The 24,920-nt window shown below is 33.7% G+C and overlaps 4 protein-coding genes across 5 annotated transcripts; 3 read left to right on the top strand and 1 right to left on the bottom strand.

The window, feature by feature from the left end:
- Positions 1 to 1,704: 1,704 nt before the first annotated feature.
- LOC111376158 (probable mediator of RNA polymerase II transcription subunit 26c) lies at positions 1,705 to 3,870 on the top strand. 2 transcript variants are annotated; one of them, XM_022999100.1, is made up of 7 exons: positions 1,705 to 2,388; positions 2,492 to 2,560; positions 2,642 to 2,724; positions 2,811 to 2,881; positions 3,018 to 3,137; positions 3,227 to 3,340; positions 3,609 to 3,870. In XM_022999100.1, the coding sequence occupies exons 1-6, from the start codon at positions 2,059 to 2,061 to the stop codon at positions 3,319 to 3,321; spliced, it is 768 nt and encodes a 255-aa protein (XP_022854868.1). In that variant the 5' UTR covers positions 1,705 to 2,058; the 3' UTR covers positions 3,322 to 3,340; positions 3,609 to 3,870. The 2 variants fall into 2 exon arrangements, with proteins under 2 accessions (XP_022854868.1, XP_022854867.1); XM_022999099.1 differs by having other exon boundaries at positions 1,706 to 2,388; positions 3,599 to 3,870.
- A 794-nt stretch (positions 3,871 to 4,664) lies between these two features.
- On the top strand, positions 4,665 to 6,027 carry LOC111376144. The gene has a single exon (XM_022999086.1). It carries the CDS (start codon positions 5,526 to 5,528, stop codon positions 5,910 to 5,912), a length of 387 nt encoding a protein of 128 aa, XP_022854854.1. The 5' UTR covers positions 4,665 to 5,525; the 3' UTR covers positions 5,913 to 6,027.
- Positions 6,028 to 14,712: 8,685 nt separating this feature from the next.
- Positions 14,713 to 16,408, top strand: LOC111376157 (early nodulin-20). Its single transcript, XM_022999098.1, has 4 exons — positions 14,713 to 15,028; positions 15,114 to 15,229; positions 15,569 to 15,967; positions 16,271 to 16,408. Exons 1-4 carry the CDS (start codon positions 14,887 to 14,889, stop codon positions 16,337 to 16,339), a joined length of 726 nt encoding a protein of 241 aa, XP_022854866.1. The 5' UTR covers positions 14,713 to 14,886; the 3' UTR covers positions 16,340 to 16,408.
- Positions 16,409 to 16,491: 83 nt separating this feature from the next.
- Positions 16,492 to 17,913, bottom strand: LOC111376156. Its single transcript, XM_022999097.1, has 2 exons — positions 17,637 to 17,913; positions 16,492 to 17,332 (listed from the first exon to the last, which is right to left on the bottom strand). Exons 1-2 carry the CDS (start codon positions 17,779 to 17,781, stop codon positions 16,599 to 16,601), a joined length of 879 nt encoding a protein of 292 aa, XP_022854865.1. The 5' UTR covers positions 17,782 to 17,913; the 3' UTR covers positions 16,492 to 16,598.
- Between the last annotated feature and the right edge of the window lie 7,007 nt (positions 17,914 to 24,920).

The raw sequence follows: 24,920 nt of genomic DNA, 5'->3' as shown, positions 1-24,920 counted from the left end.
CCACAAGGAATTATCCTTGATAAGTTCTAAATTATTGTTCAAAGAAGAACAAATTGAAAGAAAGCAAAAACCTCACTTGAATTCAATAATAATTGCCAAAAAAAATCCTTTACAATGTAATGGAGAGAGTATTTATACTAAAGCTAACAACCTAGCTAAAATCATGCAAAATCATCAAAATATGGAAAGAAGTCTAATTGATATCAAATTCTAACAAAATAAGGAAATTCGCAGAATAGGAAAATTCTGCCGGATTTTTGTTCCATGCGGTCGCATGGAAGAAACTGTCACCCCTCGAGAAAACCCTGCATGGGTCTGTGTGGCCGCACCACTTTAAAACAATGCGGCTGCATGGTTGTTACTTTAACCTCCGTTTTCGTCCACTTGTATTGAGTTGATCCACTTTAATTCGGCTTTCGACCCGAACATGAAACTTGTCTCATTTTGAGTCCAGAACATCGTCCCATCAATGGTTTCTTGAACGAGTAATCCCATCGCTTGTTTCACTTGCTTTGCTCTCGATCACGTCATCAGTTGATAATCAACGGGTCTTGACTCGAACTCGTCGTTTTCAAGCTTGATTCTTGGATCACGTCGGCCGTCATCAAGAGTTGTACGATGGACTAGAGCCCAGACGTCTGCCATAAAACCACCTTCGGGGGTTAGGGTATGTGATGGGTGCGAATTTCTCTAGCTTAACAATTGGGTTAATGCAACCACCTGGTAGGGAAGTTCCTCAAAAGCTCCGGCGGAAACAACAGGTTAAAAAAGGTGCTGGCATCTCCGACGATTCTTCTTGAGGGACATGGCGTTCTTCAGAAGGAGGAGGGTTGTCCGGGACGAATGAGCTTGCTGGAGGAAGACCTGAACGTGTATTGACCATGACTTTTGGTAGCGTTTCCTACAGACGACGCCAATGATGCTACCAAAAAATAGTACCTGAATAATCTCGAGCTCAATGATCGAACTTCGAGCTTGGGTGAACACGAATGATCTTCAAATATCTGAAACAAAGGCAACGAGGTGTGTGTTTGTTGTCCCTCTGATACTTAAGTCAAATAAGAAATTTAGTGCGTGAGGCTATAAACTGGAGATAATGAAAAACATACCATAAGAATGAGCTCAGGTTATGTAGTTATAGGTGTTGACGATAGAGTCCTAGAAGGACTCGCCCACGTGTGATCCTTATCCTCGTAGGATAAAGAGTTAGTGTTTCATTCCAAGTGTTCAACCATTGTTGGAGTCGAAGAAGGAGCCAAAAAGGGTAAGGGTTGTAGTCAAAGTAGGATTAGTGTTCTCATAGATCATATAGAAGGATTGACGAGTTGACATACAGACACGACCTCACATGCCTGACCTTGGTTCGGTAGTTTTAGGGGGTATTAAGATCGGGGTTCATGAGAAGTGATCGGGGTTCATGAATTGAGTTTGAGATTGATAAGATCTAGGATCATCAACTTCCAACTTGGAATTTGGGAATTGGGAACGCAACATCAAGATAAGATCTGTTACTTTTTCACATTTTTTTTCACTAAAATATAGTAGCATGGATTGAGATTCAAGAGTCAAAATTAAGAAATTGGCCCCCACTCTAACTCATCAACTTTTGACTTCGCTGCGGTATCATTTGTGCACTAAAAAGGTCACCCATTTTGAAATTTGGATAGAATTGCCCAACAAAATGCTAGCCAATTTATCTCCATGCTCTAATCTTTTCATTTGACCATACTCGATCGACCTGATTATATATTGAATGTCATCAGGGTTATCGATTCAACCATCAAATTACTCTACGATGAGCTATAGTAGCTTAGACATTGACACGTAGGTCATTTCAAATTAATTGACAAGATAATCAAGTAACCGAAGGGACGAAACCCACATTGAATCTAGCCCTAAAAGTTTGACTCCCACTTCCCAAATACACAGACACCAAAAATTACCCGTACTTCTCTCTACTAAAAGACACCAAAAACTATTTTCGTTCTTAAAAATATGAGCCTTTTCAAGAAAATCAGAGAAAAAATCTTGGACTAAGAAAATCCTTAGAATTCTGAAATGGATTTGAATATGTTTCGTTCATTTATGGAGGATTCAGGGCTTGATGTTTGGACAGTTATGGATATGGCAATCACTGTGGCATGTGAAGATCATGAGAAAGAGTTGAAGAACAGAAGGGATGGGATCATCGAAAGGCTTTATGCACAGGCATTTTCGAGGTGTAATAGCTGCGTTTTCAATGGATCAGAAGGTAAAGAAACTGAAAAGATTGAAAATTTTCAGTCAAAACAAGAATTGCAAGCAGAGAAGATGGTGGATATGAATGAAGAAGATGATCATCAGAAGAATATCCTTGAAATTAAGAATCTTTTGGATGACCCGACTCAGGTTTTGTTTCTATTCTCGAGTTTTCATTTAATTAGCGTATGTATTGTACTCAGAACTCGAGAGGATTGAACATTTTTTTCTTTCTTGTAACTGAATTTTATAGTCCGAGGGTTGTTTGGTTGAACTGCTTCAAAGTCTAGCGGACATGAATATTACTTTCAAAACCCTCAAGGTAATGATAATTAAAGAAATTCATTTTTAAGCTTGAAAGGTTGAAATTTTCTTTTATTTATTTTATGCAATTTATTTTAAGGAAACCGATATAGGAAGACACGCAACTCGACTGCGAAAACATTGGTCGAATGATGTTCGTAGACTGGTTAAGATTCTTATCAGGTTTGGACTTCGGACAAAAAGTACGTGTGATATTGCATTCATTTGTGTGATTGTTTTAGCTGACAAAATTGTGTTCGATATGATAGGAAATGGAAGGATACTGTGGATGAATGGGTTAGATTGAATACTCCCCCTCAAGAAACCGATTCATTTGGCGGTAAAACAAATCTATTATCTCAATTATCGATGTTTTTGATACGTTGAATTGAACAACAATAGAAAATCGATCGAGCTTAGGTAGTTTATCATGTTTTTTGATGTGACTAAGGATTTTTTATTTTTATTTTTTCAAGATCATGGGAGGATTGACCTTGAAGTTCTTCCTAATGTTGATATTCAAGATGGTTCTGTTTCTCAGTATCAGATTTCAGCTAGAAAGCGTCTTCACGATAATTTCCAGGAAGCTCAAACTGGTTTGTTTGTTGATCACTTTATTTATATTTTTTTGTGTTTAATATATATTTGTATATTTATTAGTAATTTAATTTCCTTTTACCTAAAGGCAAAAACCCAAAAACACCACGAATTATGGATTTAAAGAACAAGAGGAAAACAGTGGATGCAGGTTTCATCAAGAATGGGAGAGCTTTCGCGTGAGATAATTGGCTATTAACTGGTAAATGCGAATAACTCTTAGTATCCATTTGTCACGATTTTTAAAAAGTCAAAAGTTACTTCAGAAATTTAAAAATTGTTTTGAACATATTTGAATAATTTTTTAAAAGTGCTTTATTTGGTTAGAAGATCTTTTAAAGAAAAGTAACTTAGGGTACTTTCTTTGAAAATCTCTTCTATAAGAAGTAGAAGTCCCGTCAAACATGCGTAAATTATAATCAAATTAATTTTATTTTATTTTTTGCCCCTCAATTTGAAGAATTTTGCAGATGGTGAAGTTCAGTGTACATTGGAAGGTGCATCGATCTTAGCCGTGACAAGTGACTTGAGTACGGTTGAAATAGGATAACTGTATATTGAATGGAGTCCCATGTGATTTTGTTGGGTGATCGTAGAACTCATTAATGTGCTGCTTTGACTTAGGAATTATGTTGCCTCATTTTCAAATAATTGGTGCGAATTCTCTTGTTCACACAACAAAACATCTGCATTCCTTGATCTTATACATTATGTTAGAAATTTTTATTATTATTATTTTTTCTAAATAAAGGGAAGTCTTGATAAGTTTATCAAAACATATTTAAATCACATAAATCATTTCTCAATTTATCATTATTCGGTGCATATTCCAAACCCCCCTTGCTTAGGCTTGATTTTCTAGCATAGACTCGGTTGTGCTAGTGGTTCCGGCTTCGATTGAGACCTCTACCAACAGCTTGTGGTCTATCGTGGTAACTTTTGTAGCTATATCTTCATTAATTTTGAGATAATGAACCCTATTGGTTTAATTATGCCATGCTCTTTAAACTCTCCCTTTTTCTCTGATTTTTTTTTTTTTTTGAGAGGGGGCGTCCTTAAAGCTATATCGATCTCACCGTATATCGTTATTCGTAGAATCTACTTTCTATTGCAGGTGCTACAATTTTTTTGAGCCTAATAGTGATGCTACAAGATTGACAATAGTCACTAGATAATATCTGGTCAAAGTATACTCGAAACCTATTATCAAAAGACAACGTAGGGTATCAATTCTTTAAGAATATGTTAGCAAGAAGACAAAGTAAATTGATTATAAAGTTAGTGGAATTTCTTTTTATCCGGACCTAAGAAGGAAGATGTGAGTTGTCATCACATGCAATTGGTCTTTGGGGGTGTAAATGTGGATTGGACTTTGAAGTTAGAGAAGTACCCTATTTTTATTTTTTATTTCTTCATAAAATTAATCAAAAGGCAAAAATAAACTCAAAAGTTTGGTCTCCATACAAAATTTATAAATCATATACATATAAATAAATTTTATTTTCAACCACGCATTCCAATTGACTTACAATCCATTTATAAATTAATTGTTTAGAAATTCTTCCAAACCGAGGCCAATCAATGATCCTAATCATTTATAGTTTGTAAAATAAGTCGTCCCGAGCGAGTCTCATTTAGGAAAAAAAAATGTTATTCACGTATTTGTGAATGACCCCAATATATGGACAATCATACACTTATAGAAAACGTTGGCCACAAAAGTAAGTAAAAATAACTGTCTCCACACACATAAATTTTATGTCAATAATTTGGATCAAAGTATTCGGTACATCATGCTTAAGTAACAACGTGTGGTTATTTTTTGATGCCTTTTAACTAATGACCACATTATACGTAGTACCTTAAGAATTAAGAACTCTTTCTACGTCTAAAAACTTAAATTGCACTCATGAATCATTTCTTATTACAAAAGTCATTGACTTGACGAAATATTTTACCTACCCTCAAATCTTAAATAGTCAGAAAAAAGATCATCGTTTAAAAGAAATCTCATATAAGTTAGAGAAAAAATGATAAAACAAGAAATGAATACATTTTCTTTCCTTTCTTTATTGGTTATCACACTTTGCTTTAGCCTCCAAATGTAGCCCAGTGGTGTAAAGGATAGGAGTGAGGTTATTTCACGCCTTGTTGGTAGCCGCAGTATAGGGGTTCGATTCCTGGGACATGGAATTGGACTCCTTGTAGGCGCAGTGTACAGGCAGCTCTTGTTCCCTGACCTGTTGTGGCACATCTCACGATTTATCTCTCTCACAAAACTCAAGGGACTGGGCCGTGAGTGCTCTCAAGGTTGGGGTTCAACCTTCTTTTTTTTTTTTTTTTAAAGAAAACCCAAATTTCTCGAATACAAGTCTAATCACGAGTGCATGCACGAATTCACCTACAAAAACCAATGCATTCATTTTCTAAAATCAGCTCCTGCGCGCCAAAAAACTAGTCTAAAACGTGCAGTCGGTGCAGAAGACGACGCTACGAAAACTGCATTATACATGAAGAAGTTGCTTTTGAACCCGGAGTTGGTTCCCATTGTTCAACGAGCTATTACAGATTGCAGTGAGCATTATAAAACCCTAGTCGAGATAGTCGAAGATTCGATTAATGCAGCCATTTCTGAAGCATATTTTGATGCTGTTAAATTTGTGAATGCTGCCATTGCTGATTTAGATTCTTGCAAGGGAAGTCTTGGAATGTTAGCGCAAGGCGGGATAGAGAATTCGGGTTTGATACATGGAAGAAGAAAAGGGTACATGTAAATATTGAGTCCCTTGAGGGTTTGAAAACTTTGTTGAATACAGCTTTGAGTATTGCCAAAGCTGGTGAACATTAGATGATTTTTGTATTATTATTATTATATTTCTGTACTTTTGTTGTTATTTATACAAATCTTTTATTATTTATGTGGAAATCATCTCTATCATTTTAAATTTTATATATACACTCGGATTATCCTTTGTTCCTTCAATTTTCTCTATAAATGCGTGCACTTGACTAGTTGATCAAAGTACCATTACCAAAAGCCATAGGGGAGGGAAAGCCAAAGTCCAGGGACTTGTTACTCAAGAATCGCCATCCATACGTCTATTTTACCCCACTCGTCTACTAAAAAAATTCAATAATAATGATAATAAATGCAAAGAATTTTTAAAATATGGTATCTTCTTCTACCACCCACCAACAACCACAGCCACAAATAAGGACGAAAAGATATTCTCCAAGTCTCAATTGCATCAAAATTTCTTGATACTTTCAAACTTTGACAAATACAGTGTGTTTTAAAATTTCCGATAAATGTTCGATGTCTATTAAAAGGCAGACTTACGCTACTCTAACAAGGGCAACCAACAAGGTTTGAAAATAGGCATTGCGGCCTCCCGTGATATAACCCAGTGGTGCAAAGGACATGAGTGAGGTAGTCTTAGCCTTACTGACAGTCGCAGTGTGAGTGTTCGATTTTTAAGATATGAAATTGGACTCTTTGTGAGTACCAATGTATAGGTAAACTCTTGTTCCCTGATCTGTTGGGACACATCCCGCAATTTACCTCCCTTACGATGTTCTAGGGGTCCTCAAGTTTGGGGGTTCAACCTTTTTAAATAGGTGTTGAGTGTCAGTACCTTTTTGGTCTTTTTTTTTTAAACTGTCCAAACAATGCATGACATGTTTCCCTTAGATTCAAATCCTGTGAGCTCTCCCTGTTTTAGTAGCATTGCTCAATTATTTTCTCTGTCTCAAAGAAGTTAGGGCCTGTTTGATTGGCCCTTGTTTTTCCTAGAAAACGGAAATGGAAATCCTTTCTCACAAAATGACTTGTTTGATAGTAATTGACAATTTTCATGTAAAACAAAACCAAATAAACTCCAAAAAATACTTTTATTTAAATATTTTACACGTAAAAAATTATACCAATCAAACATAATAATTTACAATTCCCAGGAAAACGATTTCTAGACAACTCAATTACCTGAAATTCGTTTTCTAGACAATTCAATTTTATCTTTGCAATCAAACGGATCCTTATATTTATTTTATCAATTTATCTATTTTTAAATAACATCATCATATGGTTGAATTTCAACATTAAAGCTTTCATTTGACAAATTTATAAGGGTGTATAAATAGTAACAGATCTCGTGAAATGTGTGGATAGTGATGATTAGTTGCTAATGTGTGATTGTAATTAAAATTTGATTATGATTGATCCTTTGCCAAAATTTATAAATCGTTAATATTGGGTTATAAAATGAGAGGAAAAGAGAATAGAGAAAATCCAATAAATTTTTTGTGTGTATTATTAAAAATCAAAGCCCTATATTTATAAGTAAAAATCAGAGATACAATGGTAATAATTTCTAGGGTTACAGGGGTACAAATGTCATTCACCAATAAACTTTAATGGATTTTTCATTTACAATACTCCCCCTTGAATGACATATTACAAAATATTTGCCTCGTTAAAACCTTGTTTGATAAAAACTCAATTGGAAAAAAATCAAACAAAGGAAAAATAGTACAGTTATTTTGAAGTATTAAAATTAAATGCTGCCTCATTAAAACCTTGCTCGGAAAACCCAATGGGACAAAACCTAAGCGAAGGAAAAAGAGTACAGCTACTCCCCCTGATGTTGATCACTGAAAATTTTTGAGTCGACGCATTCCAATCTCATGAACTAATTTCTTGAATGCAGATGATGGCAGCGCTTTTGTTAATAGATCAGCCACATTGTCACTTGAGCGAATTTGTTGAATATCAATGTCACCATTCTTCTGAAATTCATGTGTATGAAAGAATTTCGGAGAAATATGCTTCGTCCTGTTGCCTTTGATATAGCCTCTCTTGAGTTGTGTGATACAAGCTGCATTATCTTCAAACAAAATTGTTGGATTATCTTTTGTTGAAATCAATCCACATGATGATTGGATATGATGGGTCATATTCCTCAACCATACACATTCTCGCTCTGCTTCATGGATTGCAATAATCTCAGAATGATTTGAAGATGTTGTTGTCAAGGATTGCTTCACAGATCTCCATGATATAGCTGTTCCTCCACGTGTAAACACATATCATGTTTGTGATTTAGCTTTATGTGGATCAGAGAAATAACCTGCATCTGCATATCCTACTAAAGCAGATCCTGACTTTTTAGAATAAAACAGACTCATATCACCATAGTACCTTTTAGGTAACGAAAAATATGTTTAACACCATTCCAATGCTTTTGAGTTGGTGTAGAGCTATATCTTGCAAGGAGATTTATAGAAAAAGCTATGTCAGGTCGAGTGCAATTTGCAAGATAAGTTAATGCTCCAATTGCACTAAGGTATGGTACTTCACGACCAAGAATCTTTTCTCCATCTTCAAGTGGACGAAATGGGTCTTTTTTCACATCAAGTGATCGAACAACCATAGGTGATGGCAATGGATGTACATTATCCATATAAAAGCGTTTCAAGACTTTTTCTGTATAAGTAAATTGATGAACAAATAATCCCTTTAGAAAATGTTCAATTTGTAATCCAAGACAAAATTTGATTTTCCCCAAATCTTTCATCTCAAATTCATTTTTCAAATAATCTCCAGTTTTGTTGAGCTCTTCAGGAGTTCCAATTAAATTTAAATCGTCAACATAAACTGTCACAATTGCAAATCCAATATTTGTTTTCTTTATGAAAACACATGAGCAGATATCGTCATTTTTATAACCCTCTTTCAATAAATATTCGTTAAGGCGATTATACCACATGCGTCCGGATTGTTTCAATCCATATAATGATTTTTGCAATTTAATTGAGAACATAGTTCTCGGACATGCATCATTTATTCCTGACACCTTAAATCCTTCAGGGACTTTCATATATATATATATATGTCAATGTCAATGTCAAGTGAACCATATAGGTAGGCAGTTATTAAATCCATAAGGCACATATCGAGCCCTTGTAACACAGTCAAACTAATTAAGAACCTAAAAGTGATGGTATCCATTACGGGATAATATGTTTCCTCATAATCAATTCCCGGTCTTTGGGAGAGACCTTGAGCCACTAGTCAGGCTTTGTATCTTGTAATTTTATTATTCTCATTTCTCTTTCGTACAAAAACTCATTTATATCCAACAGGGATTACATTTTCAGGTATTCGAACGACTAGTCCAAACACTTTTCATTTCTCCAAAGAATTCAATTCTGCCTGTATGGCTTCTTTCCATTTTGCCCAATCATTTCTATTTCGACAGTCATTAAACAGAATGTGGTTCATGATCTTCATTTTGCATAATATCAAAAGTCATGTTAAAGGCGAAAATATTGTCTATAACAATATTATTCCGTTCCCATAATTTTTGAGATATCATATAATTTATTGAGATCTCATTATTTTTGGACACCTTTGGTTCTTCAAGAACCGTACATTCAATATTTGATTGATCAATCTTTTCTAATGTGATTTTTTCTGAAATTTTTGGTTGGTTTTTCTCCTGTACTCTTCTTTTTCGAGGTACAGAGTCTTTTGAACCAACTGGTCGACCACACTTCTAGCGTATTTGAGATTCATTTGCCACAGAAGATTGTCCTGTAGGGACATTAATTTTTGCTGGAATATTTTCTACTGGAATATTTTCTGCTGGAATATATGACTTTATCATTTTTCTCGTGTCAACAAATACATAAGGTAGTTGAATTGCAACTCTTTGCAAATGAATGATTTTTTCAACCTCTTGTTCACATTGATTGCTGTGGGGATCAAAGTGAAATAGAATTGTCTCATTCCAAGAAATTCTATCTTATTTTTCAGGATGTAGTTTTTTTCCCCCCAAAGTTGGGAAAGTCATTTCATCAAAATGACAATCTGCAAAATGTGTAGTAAATAAGTCACCCGTTAAAGGTTCAAAATATCTAATAATAGATGGTAAATCAAAACCCACATAAATTCCAAGTCTTCGTTGGGGACCTATTTTAGTACGTTGTGGGGGTGAAATAGGAACTTGGACAGCACAACCAAAAACCCGTAGGTGAAATATATCAGGTTCATGATCAAATGCAAGTTGCAAAGGTGAATATTAATGATAGACAGTTAGTCTTATACGAACCAATGATGCAGCATGTAATATGGCATGACCCCAAACAGAAGTTTGGAGTTTTGTTTTCATAAGTAATGGTCTAGCAATAAGTTGTAGACGTTTAATAAACGATTCCGCTAAACCATTTTGTGTATGAACATGTGCAACTGAATGTTCAATTTCAATCCCAATTGACATACAATAATCATCAAATGCTTGTGATCTAAATTCACTAGCATTGTCAAGACGAATAGTCTTGATTGAGTAATCGGGGAATTGTGCTCGCAATTTTATGATTTGAGCAAGTAGTCTAGCAAATGCTACATTCCTAGTTGAAAGTAGGCAAACATGTAACCATCTTGTAGAAGAATCAATTAATACCATAAAGTAACAAAATGGTCCACATGGTGGGTGTATTGGCCCACATATATCTCCATGTATTCTTATCAAGAAAGTTGGAGATTCAATATTGACCTTTGTAGTTGAAGGTCTAATGACTAACTTGCCTTGTGAACAAGCTACACATGGATAATCATTAGATAAAAGAATCTTCTGGTTCTTTAAAGGATGTTCATGTGAGTTGTTTATTATTCGACGCATCATTGTGGCTCCTGGATGTCTAAGTCGATCATGCCAAAGTATAAAACTTTTTGAATCAACGAACTTCTGGTTCGTAACATTATTTGATTCGACCATTTTTATAAATGTAAAATACATGCCAGACGGAAGTGCATGAAAATTTTCTTTTATCTGCCTCTTGCCGATACAAAAGAAGTGATGCAAAGATATTCAATATTATTTTCTTGCATCGTCTCAATGTGATATTCATTGCAGCGAATAGCTTTAAAACTAAGCAAATTTCTTCTAAATTTGCTAGAATAAAGTGCATCGTCAATATATAATTTTTTATTATTTGGTAAAATAATACAAGCTCTTTCGGAGCCTTCAACGATATTCGATTCACTCGATATCGTGTTAACATTATTTTCAACTAATATTAAGTCCAGAAAGTATTTTTTGTATTGAAGAATAGTATGTGTAGTTGCACTATCAATTAAGAAACTGTCTTGACTATCCATCATGAATCTATAAATATAACAAAATAAAAAAAATTGAATTTAGATTTAAAGAAGTAAACATTACTTAATATCATGAAATAAACGGTGCATAATAGAGTTTTATTATTTTTTTATTTTTGTGCGGAAAAGTAAAAATATATTTCAAATTGAATTTTTAAAACGAAAGAAATACTAGTAAATTAATCTATATCTTCTATCACACCACCCCCAACCAAATGGTCAATATTTCTATTTGGATCAGTAAAGAAATCGGAGACATCCAAATGTGTCACATCAATTGGACCATCATAATCAGCAAAATTAGTCTCCAATTTTTCCTTTCCCTTGATTGATCTCTGGTAGAGATCCACAAGATGTTTTGAGGTACGACACGTACGTGCCCAATGCCCTTTCATTCCACATCTGAAGCAACTTTCTTCATGCTCCTTTTAGATTTGCCACTCTCGTTCGCTTTGTGCCTTTTGAATTTATTGCCTTGTTGTTGATAACTTTGTTGATTATTTCTTCCATGATTTATTCCACGTACACGTCCGTGTCCACGTCCTTATCTTGATATTGTATTTGCTTCAGACAATGTAGTACCATTTGCTTCAGGCAATGGTACAAAACCTGTTGGACGTATTCCATGATTTTTCATCAACAATTCATTATTTTGTTCAGCAACTAGTAGGCAAGATATAAGTTGTTAGTACTTTTTGAAGCCATGCTCACGATATTGCTGCTGCAGGAGCACATTCGAGGCATGAAAGATGGAGAAAGTTATTTCCAGCATATCTTTATCGGTGATTTTTTCTCCACACAAAGTTAACTTTGAATATATTCTGAACAATTCAGAATTGTACTCACTAAGCGTTTTAAAGTCTTGCAAATGAAGGTGCATCCACTCATAACGGGTTTTGAGGAGGACTATAGTCCTCTGATAATCAAATCTTTCAGTTAGCTTTTTCTAAAGAACTTGTGGATTTTTCTCAGTGAGATATTCAATTTTTAATCCATCGTGAAGATGGCGACGGAGGAAAATGAGTGCTTTTGCACGATCCTGCAGGGATTCATTGTTTCTTTCTTTTATTGTCTCTCCCAGACCATTTGAGACGAGATGGATATCAGCATTTAGTATCCATGACAGATAATTTTTACTAGATATGTCAAGTGCAACAAACTCAAGTTTCGTAATGTTTGTCATTTGTTTAACTACACAATAAAAAAAATACAATTAGTTTTGAAGAATATGATTAATCATCACATATTAATCAAATAGTCAATATCAACATGACTTTAAGTTACGTATTTTTCTCTAGGGATAAACACTAATTTGAAATAATATGTTTTTCGAAACATATGCTACTTCTGGAGCACATTATACTTTGCTATTATTTCTTCAAGTGCAATATGTCAATGTTCTTTTGGAATATTGAGAGTTATAATTTATTTCTTCAGGAGCAAATAATATTCTTATAATGTTGTGCTACTTATGGAGTAACAACGAATAGATCTATGATTAATATTCTTCTGAAATATTAATTATAATGTTGTACTACTTCAAGGGCAACAACAATTAAAAATAAATTTAATGTAATGTTTCATTACTAAACATAAAAAAAATGATAATGCATCCAATTGCTCACCATTAATTAATATACAAACACATCTAAAATATTATTTTGAATTAATAACGTGAGTCGAGTGAAACACAAAAAAAATTAATGACATGTAGAAACATATTCACATATTATGGCACGAAATTCTAATTATGTGCAATTAAAAGAATTGAATTAGTATTAACCAATTAAGGCATGAAATTTGCAGAAACCAATGGATTTGAGAGAAAAAAATGAGTTGGGTATAGTTATTTGTTAATTGTATATTATATATACATGGAATCAGCCAAAATAGAGATCTGGAATTGAAGCTTGCTTACAAAGAACATTAACCAATTAAACCAAAAAAAAATTATAAGCATATGTAGAACGTAAAAGGCTAATTTAAATATAAGGAGGGTATAGGAACATGAATTAATGGATATCAATTGATTTAACATAAATATATCTTCATAAAAATGCACGTGGATTGATGTAAAGGAAAAAAATATTAATTAATTCAAAGAGAGGTACAAAGAAAACATAATGATCGAGAAAGATGAGATCACGTATTGCAGATTCAACATATGTATATGTAAAATTCACGTATTATCAAATTAATTTTGATATACATGATATATGATTATGAAAAAAAATTACTACCTTCTAAGAGTTTCGTGCTGATAACGTGTTATAAAATGAGAGGAAAAGAGAATAGAGAAAACTCAATAAACTTTTTGTGTATATTATTGAAAACCAAAGCCCTATATTTATAGGTAAGAATCAGGGATACAATGGTAATAATTTCTAGGGCTACAGGGGTACAAATGTCATTCACCAATAAACTTTAATGGACTTTCCATTTACAACAGTTAAGCACTTATTTATATTTATTTATAAATTAAGTAATTTATAAACGTTTCTAAACTTAGGCTAAAATTATTTCAATTAACTATTGTCGATATCAAACATAGGAGAAAGTCAGAATGGAAACAGACAAGACACAAATCCAATAGTAAACTCCAACAGGTGCAATCCAAATTCCACTGCTTTCTCGTTCCTTAATTTCTCCGTGAACTGTTAAAAGTTTCTTCATCGACTAATCTTTTTATTGGTTTATGTTTAAGCATTACAAGAAAAACCACGCTTTTTCATCAACAAGATAATTGATCTTTAAATTTCATATTTAACTATAAACAGTAAAACATCTTAATCGAAACTTAAACTTGATTTTTATTGATGAAAATTTCGTAAACACAAAATTCCATTCAAGAAATGCCAATTTTACAATTTCGAAAAATATCAGTGTGGGATACTTTTTCTTAGCTCAAAAGAAAAATTAAAGACAAAAGAAGTACACATAAAAAGCGACATCTAGAAGGATAAATCTATTAATTCAATCGATTTTCTCACAAGTACAGAAATAGTCGAGGAACTTGATTGATTGCACTGGACAAGAAGTAAGTTGTTGATCCAAATCTAGTAGTTGGGAACTGAGTATAGAATTTGCTTCCAGTCAAAAGATAAATAGACAATTTTCTGAGTCACTCAAATCACTTTGTTTCCTAGGAGTATAATTTTACTTAGTAAAATCACAAAAGATTATTAAATTCTCATAAGAATGTCAAAAGGTCCTAAAGTAACTACACTCCACAAAAAAAAAAAAAAAAACCTTAAAATAGTACTCAATAATATCTGTTTTCAGACATATAATCACAGCACTAATCATTTTAGAATAATAATACCCATCATCACTAATCACAGCCACCCAAATTTATTCATCCACACAATACTCTTTCTTTTTTACACACTCTTTCAATAATTATTTCTCGGACAAAATCATTTCACTTTTTACTGTATAATCTTATTCATAAATACAGATTCTCCAAAATCTCACCCACCACTCCCACCCAACAATTCAGACTCCCCAAAACACACTCTTCTGAGAATCCTGTTTTCTTGAGTCCCAGAAAAAATTACTTAATTTTCACAAGGAAAACAGTGTAAGAACTTATGGGATTTTCCTCAATGTTGATCTTTTTCTACTTTGTTGTGACTCTACTGCTTCAGTTTCAACTTTCTGAGTCTGCCACAGTAGTTGTGGATGGAGTTTCAGAATGGAGAAATCCTCAAGTTCAAGTTGGAGATGCTGTCAGTACGTGTTTATTTTGCTGAATTATTTAGAGCTACAAGTGTAAAAATGGACCTGCATTTACTTTTGTGTTTTCTTGTTTTTACAGTTTTCCAGCACAAATATCGCTACAATCTCTACATTTTCCAGAACCAGAATGCCTTCAGTCTCTGTAACTTTTCTCAAGCTACACTTCTCACAAAACCCAATTCCACATCTTACACTGTAAGTAGCAAAAGAACTTCAATCAGTCCATTTATTGGTTAATATTGTTTATGGTTAACTGTTGGGGATTTAACTTGCCTTATGGTGACTCATTTGAGCACATTAATATTTAAATCCTAATGCTCATTTGAGTTTTAAACTGATAGAATTGTTCGTTTGAGCTTAATAGACTCTGTTATCAAATCAAGACTTGAAATTATACTTTAATTGGTTAATGTTATCAAGAAGAGTAGTAGTTAATCGACGTTGGATTTTACTGTTAACCTTGGTCACTAGCATCTTGTATTATAAATGTTATAATTTACTATTTTTTTTTGTGATTTTTTCTTGAAATTTAAGTGGCACACATCACGCCCTGGATTCTTCTACTTCTCCTTCAACAATGGCTCTAACAAAGCATGTTTAGAGGGCCAAAAGCTAACTGTGAAGGTCACATTATCAGCGCCTCCAAATGCCTCCCCTGAATTGCCACCACCGACTGCGGCTCCACCGCTGAGCTCTGGCGGTGTTGTGGCATCTTCTCCAGCATTCCCTTGGCCATTTCAGCCACGAGAAAACGCTTCTCCAAGCCCTGCACCCAGTACCGTAGAACTTCCAGGCGGTGACACCAGCCCTACAGCACCGGATAAAGAAGGCATCCCATTTATCAACAGCAATCCAGCCGTGCCGCTGCCCGCCGGAGAGGTGGATTCCGCCACCATTCGGCCTTTGCCCACTAATGGGGACCATGTTAGACAGGTACATAAACATCCTCTGCAATTGTTAGTGTAGTTTAGTAGTTCACATGATTGACACAACACAATGCACGATACTAAATGCAAACATGTGATTGCACTTATTTCGGTATAATTGTTGTGTCAATGTCTCTCAACGAATAGTCACATGTTGTGCGGAAACGAAAAACGGAATGCAATGGTCCCTCGATTTAATACAATGTCTAGGATCCACTGCTACATAGATTACGGATGATCATCACTAATGATAGATAGCATTATTATTTACAATTAGGGCGTTGATGATGGTGCCTTGATTGGAATGCAGGTTCTCGGGTTTTCATTTTTTCGAAGAGCTTTGAGTTTGAGTTGTCCAATTTTGCTGATGATGGTCTAGAGAGGTGTACTAGGTTTATATATGTAAAGCCTACTTTGGAATCATTAGATTTAGCTGCTTATTTACACTTTAGTTTATGCAAACTCATTAATTACTCCGTTTTCCTTTTTCATTTCATTCTTCACCCATCGTCGTTAAAGTAAAATACATAATAAAATAAGAAACGACAACTTAAATATTCTAGACACGTCTTACAAATTCTAACAGGACTGCAGACTGCAAAACCTAAGACAAACAAATACAATAACGTTCCTATAATTCAATTTCTTTTCTTGCTCTCTTGATGTTTTGTTCTAATCATTTGAATAACAAATACTACAAATGACAGAATCAAAGCTGATCCTGCAACAACAGGAAGACACATTTTATTGCATCTTTTTCCATTAGGCTTATCCTGTGTTTTTCCAGGTTCAGATTCTTCAGCCTGTTTTATTACAGGAGACACTTCGTCTTCTTCTTGAATCCTATTTTCATTTTCTTCTTCTTGCCGATCCTTGTTTACCAACTGCTTTAGACCCGACGGTTCAGCACCATTACGTACTTCTTCATTTTTATGTACCTGATTTTTCAATTCTTCTGTCGTTTTGGTTTCTTCAGCAGATTGATCTCCATCTTTTTTGGTCGAAATTTCTGGTTCTTTATCAGTTCGATCATTTTCAGGGATTTCTTCAACCACATTTTGCAAATTTTCAGGGCCCTGTTCAATTGCACTCTGATCCTTAACTTCCTCAATGGCAGTCCCGCGAATTCCTCTAACCTTCTTTGGCATTGAAATTGTTAAAATGGATTCATCTTCATCAAAATTTGCCTCAATTTTGTCCAAAATCACTTCATCAGGGATTCTGAAAACCTTCTTGAATCCCTTAATCTCAGTATCTTTCTTGTACATTTTCCAATGCACAAATACTGTCTCCTGGACATGCTTTTCACCTGCTATTGTAATTAGTGTCCCATCCTCGTTTATGTCCATCTTTATGTTTCGTTTCCTATAACCTGCAAATTTGGGATTATAAAAATTCAGACATGATTAGTAACATAAGAACAGGCCAATATGTACGTTTATATAGTGTTGAACTATTTCATCAAAAAGCTTGAACTATTAAAAAATGGAACACGTCTATTTGTCAAATTTTAGTCTTCAACACGCTCTCTCTTATCCAGCCTAATTCATTTTCAATGAAAACCTTAAACGTGCACAATTTTCACAAGTATATGGCTGACAGAGGGAGGTTTAACTCTGTACCTCTGTCATGTAAACGTGTTTATTTAAATTCGAATAGAACACATAACAGAGTACCTTTGAGATGAGCGGTGAGGATAAACATGAAATCTGTCTCTCTGGACAAGAAAACTGGACCAGCACGATCTTTAGCAATTTTAAAATCAGTTGATGAGAAATCATCGACAACCCTATCAAACTTCAGTCCCAACTCGAGCTCCATTCTTACGAAAATTCAATATGGTTTTGTTGAATGAATTGAACAGAACGAATGGCCATGTGTTTTATAACAATGGCATCTGCAGGGAAAAGATATATGCTTTGCTTCATAATTTTATAATCTGGCTTCCAAAAGAATAGACTAAACAAAAAAAAAAACCTTTATCTGGCTTTATCTTTAAGTCAACTTATTCTTAAGATCACCCAGAAAAATAATAAAAACATGCTGAAGAAATGAAAAGGAGTTAAAAATTATTATTTTTATACAATTCTTGCTTTAGCGGTCTTGTATGAAGTTGAATTGTCAAAGCAACAATTGATTCTAAAAGCAACAAGAGAATCTCTAAAAAGGGTGGAATATTGTAACGACACTGTTTTAGTAAGATACGTAAAGGGAAAGAGTTTTGAATTGTGCCTAATTGAATGGAGAGTATGTCTTCTATATCATGTTTGCGTAAGCTTATAAGTATTAAGGGATAACTTTCACATTGTTTAAAGGGTAATTAGCACAAAACGTTCATACATTTTATGATTTTTGTGGAAAAAGTCATTACCTTTCGTTTTTTGGTACATTTCATCCCTATCTTTACCTTTTCTTATGGAAAACATCATTTTCATCATTTTTCTCAATAAAAAGTTATAAAATGACTAATTTACCCTTCTATTTAAATAAAAAAAATAAAGAACTAATTGTAATCATAGTTTCAATTTTTAAAAAAGTTCAAAAGAGAAGGTGGAGGTGGAGAATTTTTTTATTTTTTTATTGGGAACTATGATTGCATTTAGTTCTTTATTTTTATTTTATTTAAATAGAAGGGTATATTAGTCATTTTATAACTTTTTATTGAGAAAAATGATGTTTTACACAAGAAAAGGTAAAGGTAGGAATGAAATGCGCCAAAAAACGAAAGGTAAAGATGTTTTCCACAAAAATCATGAAAGGTAGGGACGTTTTGTGCTAATTACCCTTATTTTTAAATAGAATGGTATAGACTATCTCTATTAACAAGTTGACATTTCAAAATGGAATTCAAATATTAAAAATAAGATAAATTGATTATTGGAATTGGGTTGTGACTCGAATTTTTGTTGAGTATTTGATTGAAAATATAGTATTGGGAGTTGGTAATATAAACTTGAACATGTCTAGAAGAAGCCTAAGGTGAATTTGAGTCTTATTTCATCCTAAATTCTCCATTATTGATTTTACCTATTGTATTGAGACTTCACCCTATATTAAACTCTTCATGTATTAATTATCCTAGTATATTAGGGATTCTGTGGCTATAAATAAATTGTGTAAAACATATATTGGAATTGATCAATTGTCCAAATAGTTATTTATCCAAATAGATCTTTTGTAACTCCTTTCTATTTATTATAATGAATTCTCCACCTTTACCCGTAATTTTCCAGGATTTGGGATTCTACATAAGTCTTCTATTTTTTTTATTTTTTTTTTTGGCGATCCATTATTTTCATATTATCCATATTTTCTCGTTTTTTAATTATTTGGCTGAATTCTCAACAATTTGGAATCAAAGTTGTTTCACTTTCAACAAAATGGTTTCAAGTCTAGTCTGAATCATAACAATGATCAAACTAGGAATCGGTGCTCATCCGATGCCAAGTACCGATGACGTATTATATTAATTATTTGGTAGTTAAAGATCTTGTGGGTTCCAACATTAGAATTAAATTTGTTATCCACCAATAAATTAATATGACATATGTCATCGGTTCTTAATATAAGATGAGCATCGATTCTTATTATATCATTCTTGCTAGCTTATAAGTCCAAATCCCACACAAACATGGTGTCTTAATTATAAGATAAATGGCAGATTTTAAGCCCAATCTAAAATAAGCAATAAGTTGGACCAGTCGAACTTATAAGATAGTTTGACCAAGTAAATCAAGATTTTACTTAAGGGAACAATATATATCTCTTATATATAAGAGTCAAAAACTAACAAACTTGTTAAATTATTTGAAAATTTAGAGGGGTATGTGCATAATAAAATTTATCTGTGACTAATGGTAACCAAACTGTTTGTGACCAACTTAGTGTAATTTGTAACTGTATGTAACCAAGTCATTGACATGTGTTATCAGTAACTAATTATAANCAAACTGTTTGTGACCAACTTAGTGTAATTTGTAACTGTATGTAACCAAGTCATTGACATGTGTTATCAGTAACTAATTATAACCAAATATTTATTAAGTGTGACTGTATGTGACTAGATCAATCTAATTTGTGACTCACTTTTAATTTGGTCACAAACGATCAAAATGAATACCAAATTGTTCACACTTGATCACAATAAATACATACTTGGTCACAAAGGATCACCACAAACAAATCTTCAAACACCAAGACCAACACCACAATCCACCACCATTACCATCTTCAACTAAAGTCTAATTTCACCTCAAATTCACAACAACAATCATCATCACCATCATTTCCACCAACTCCTTCAACAAACACCATCGCCGCCATCATCGGCATCACACCACCAATAGAACCACCACTAACAATTTGATGTATAACCACCTTTACAACCAATGGAACACCCATAGTTCAAAAACCACCACAAATTAGAAAAGGTTCGCTGGTGCCACCAACTCCAATTGCAGTTTTCTTACTTTGCAGCGGCACGGCTGCATAACCACGACCAACAACAACCATCAAATCTGGTCATATATTAGAACCAACAACTTCGGTTCAACGCTACTGCTGTAGCAAAGCGCCACTCATACCGGTGGTCAACTCGCTATCTGCTCTACTGACATTGGTAGTCAAATCACCACTGCTTATGTCGCTGCATTTTTTATGTTGAATGTAAGTAGAATTGTGATTAACTCATCGATGTTCGACTCACAGTTGGCTCTATAGATGATGGTGACATATCACCTCTACTACTAGTAGTAACTACCGTTGTGCGCATTTGCATCGAAAAAGATACCAACTTGACAGTGACGACCCTAACTATAGGCGAGATAGGCAATCGCCTAAGGTCTCACTTTGATGAGGGCCCCAAATTATGTAAGGTTAATTGGTTGACTAAAAACACAAGAAACTAATAAAAATTGAAAATACAAAAATCTTCAAAAAAAACATATAAATGACATAAAGTTTATTACTTACATTTATTTATCATATAAATTTATCACAAATATTACTCTCTTTCTAAGTAATTTGACCATTTATCTTCCAAGCATCCATTTTCTTTCCTTAACCAAACAAAAATGTCTCTTTGTCTCTTCAAATTTCATGTCCAACAGTAACCATCGTAATCTTTCTCAACCAAACAAGAAATGAATTATTCCATGTGGAATTAAAATTTTGAAAATTCAATTTAACATATTGGTCTAGTATCACTACGTAGCCTTACAAGTTACAAGTTTTTCAATTTATCCTTTATCATCAAAACATATGCCGCATTTAATTCTCATTTTTATCAAAATATATTTTTTATTTTTTTAACCACACATTTTTAATTAAAATGATATTATACATAAATAAAAAACTTTTCATTATTTTTTATCCACACATTTTCCATCAATCTACTATTCTAAAATTTATTTTTCCATAAAAATGAGTGTCATACACTCTCTATATTACAAAGTTTATAGGCTGTTATTATTATTGTTTTGTTTTAATATCATGATAATAACCTTTTAGATGCTTGTTAAAGGTACTTTGAATTTAATAATTTTTTGTCCGTGTTCATACTTCTTAGTTTTAAGTTAATTTAGTATGAATTAATATAAAATTAGGGGCTCATTTGTATTTGATCGTCATTTTTATTATTTTATTATACAATATCTCGTAGTCAACATTTTGTTAGTTTGTATATAAATCATTCAAATGCATATTCAATTTTATTTTAAATGGTTGCAGTGAGAAAATGATCAAAGAAACGAACAGACCCCTTTGCCATTGCATTATAATTTAGTATACCAAACTCCACTTATAATTTGTATTGCATGTTAACTTTTGACAATTCATTATATCACTCTTCAAATTTTGGGGTTTAGTTGTTTGTATTAGATTTTTCATAATTATATTAAAGTTCTCTATAGGAAGTTCAAGTAAAAATACGATATTTTTTCTTCAATAGGGCCCCGGATTTAAAGTTGGCATAAGGCTCTAAAATATCAGGGCCAGCCCTGCGACTTGAGTTCTGCTCCATCGCTTGCAGCGGTGAACTGCTGTGTACATGGCGAACCGCTATATGTGTAGGCTTTCTCCAACAGTTTTGCTTCGTGCTAGGGGTTTGGTGAGGGTGGGTAGAGACTAAAGAGAGGGAAAAAAATGTGTGATGGTAGAGATACAGAGATTGACCCTAGAGAGAGCTACATAGTGGAGGGCTTGTTTGGGATTAATCGGGGGGGGGGGGCGGATCCGGGAATTTTCGGCACAAGGGCTAAAATTTAAAAGTTGATATAGTAAATTCATATATGAATTAAAGTATAATTCGTTTAATTTGAAGTTGTTCACGACGAGGTTTTGAAACATAAAATTCATCTAAAATAGAATCTATATCTATCTTTAGAGCAAGCTCTCGTTTGATTAAGAGTGTCATACAATCAGCAAAAAAGTCATCCTCCATTTTGTTACTAAGATCCGTCTTCACGTGTTTCATTACTGAAAATGCTCGCTCAGTAGTTGCCATAGAAACGGGTAAAGTCAGTACAAGACGAATAAATCGAGTAACCATAATATAAGTCTCCGACCTGCCACTCTCAGTTGACTGTCGACATAGTTCAACAAGTGTAGATACTTGAAATTGAGATTCACTCTTCATATCGAGCTCAAAATGTTTCAACTTATATTCCAAAGTATGAATATCTTGCTTTGGAAAATCTTGATGATAGAATTTTTTAGCAAGTGTACAAATATCACGAATGCTAAATGATTCAAACGAATTTTTAGGATCTAAAGTTGCACTGAGTGTGAGAAATTCAACTGATGTGTCATTAAATCTTGTATTTAATTCCATCAATACGAAATCTATTGTTTCATTGAAAACATCAAAGTGATAATGATGCTCCGTTGTAATTTGATCATGAGAATAACAAGGACCAACTTTATACAAACTTTCTAGGTCGGGTATTTCAATATCATGTTTTGAGCAAAACTTTTTCACTTCCTGAAGAAATTATTTCCAATCGTCATCTCTCATTTTTTTAAGGAGTTTTGTTGTAGTAGAAACAAATCCCATAGCAGTTAAGATGTCTAAAGATTTTCTTTGCAAGGTTTGACAAAGAGTATCGATTAATCTCATGATGTTATACATTAAATGCAAACCGAACACAAAATCAAAGCTTTTCATATGTTGCCACAAACTTCGCCCCGAGATCTTCCACTTGGACAATGGACGTTAAGATTTTCAAACACCTTGCAAGTTGCATTGTACATATCTATCAAACTCTTTATAGAGTCATTATGAGAACTCCAACGAGTTGCTCCTGATTGTTGTAAATTACCCACTTGATTTGCTCATCTTCCTGACTCACACTCCCCAGTAGCTAACATATGCTCAATTTCATTTCTTTGAGCAGAATGTAGCTCTGTAATACGCTTAGGGGAAGAAGTGATAATGTTGAAAATATTGTCCAAATTAGAAAAGAACTCCCAAATAACATCAACTTCTTTAGCTGCATGAACCAATACCAATTGTAATCGATGATCAAAACAATGGACATAATACGCATACGGACAATCTCTAAGAAATAATGCCTAAAGTCCATTCCAAATGCCCCACATATTACTTGCACCATCATATCCTTGGCCTCTCATTTTTCCCACCTCAAGTTCATGTTGAGCAAGAACACTTAAAATCTCAATTTTTAGATTTGATGATGTAGTGTCACTAACGCTTTTGATATCAAAGTAGCGTTCGATCAAAATACCTTGACTTTTCACAAACCTCAAATTAATGGTCATTTGTTCTCTCTTAGATGCATCTTGTGCTTCATCTACAAGAATACAAAAGTATCTATCTTCAATTTCTTCGCGAATCATCATTCTTACTCTATTCGGCATTATGTGTAAGATTTCTTTTTGAATACTCAGAGCAATGTATTGGGCATTTTTTGGAGCACTCTTCAAAACAACTTGATCAAATTCTGTATTCGTTTCTGTCAAAATTTTTATCATTTCAAGAAAACTTCCGCAATTCAATGAAGCTAGAGATTCATCATGACCTCTGAAAGAACAACTTTGAAATGCTGGCCATCGAGCACTTCGAATTGAAGTCTTTAAACGTAAACGACGTTTCTCAACTTCTAAATTCGATACGGTATGCATCACTTTATCAATATGTTGAGACGGTTTCATTACATCTTTAGCTCTTCTCTCACACATGTTATGATCCGATGATCGTAAATGCGTAAGAAACGCACATTTTGATCCGTCATTTACCCTTTTCCATTGGTTATATCCAGAAATTACCAGTGCCGAACAATTGGATAGATTTCCATCATTCCAAAAAAGATAACAATAAAAACAATATGCCCTATCTATTATAGGTGAATACTCTAGTCAAGGAAACTGGTTGAACCATTTCGCCTGAAAGCGACGAGACTGAGATTTTCCTTTGTCTTTCGATACTCAACAAGTTTTGGTTGATAAGGCCCATCTTTTAGATATGCCACTCTAATCTCATCTCGCAAATGGAAAGGATATTCAAGTATTTGCTTTCTTTTTCCGGGTTCTCGTTCAATACTTATATTTGAGGATGATTGTCGTTCGATTTCTGGTGGAAATAAAAGTTGATCTTCAGTTAGTCCATCAGAAATTGTACTTTCTATAGGTTGATTTGCCCTTTGGAAGAAGGAAAATAGGTTGTTATTCTTCTTGAGAGGTGGTTGACCTTCCATTTTCAATTTCTTAAAATCACACAAAAAAAAGTGGAAACAAAAAATCAATCAATGATATTGCTCTAACGACAATCAAAATATAATTTATTAAGCCAACAAGGCAATAAAAATAATTCATTAGGCTAACAAGACAATAACAATAATCATTAAGTTGGCCAGACAACATAGACAAATAGGTGACAATATTCAATTCAATATTTTGCCAGTAAGGCAATAAGTAGAGAGATTGGGACATTTACTTACTAGGGT

Source organism: Olea europaea, unplaced genomic scaffold (genome assembly GCF_002742605.1).
Source record: "Olea europaea var. sylvestris unplaced genomic scaffold, O_europaea_v1 scaffold1461, whole genome shotgun sequence".
Lineage (NCBI taxonomy): Eukaryota > Viridiplantae > Streptophyta > Magnoliopsida > Lamiales > Oleaceae > Olea > Olea europaea.
The sequence above is the reverse complement of the archived record's forward strand: the minus strand, read 5'-3'. Positions and strand labels throughout refer to the sequence as shown.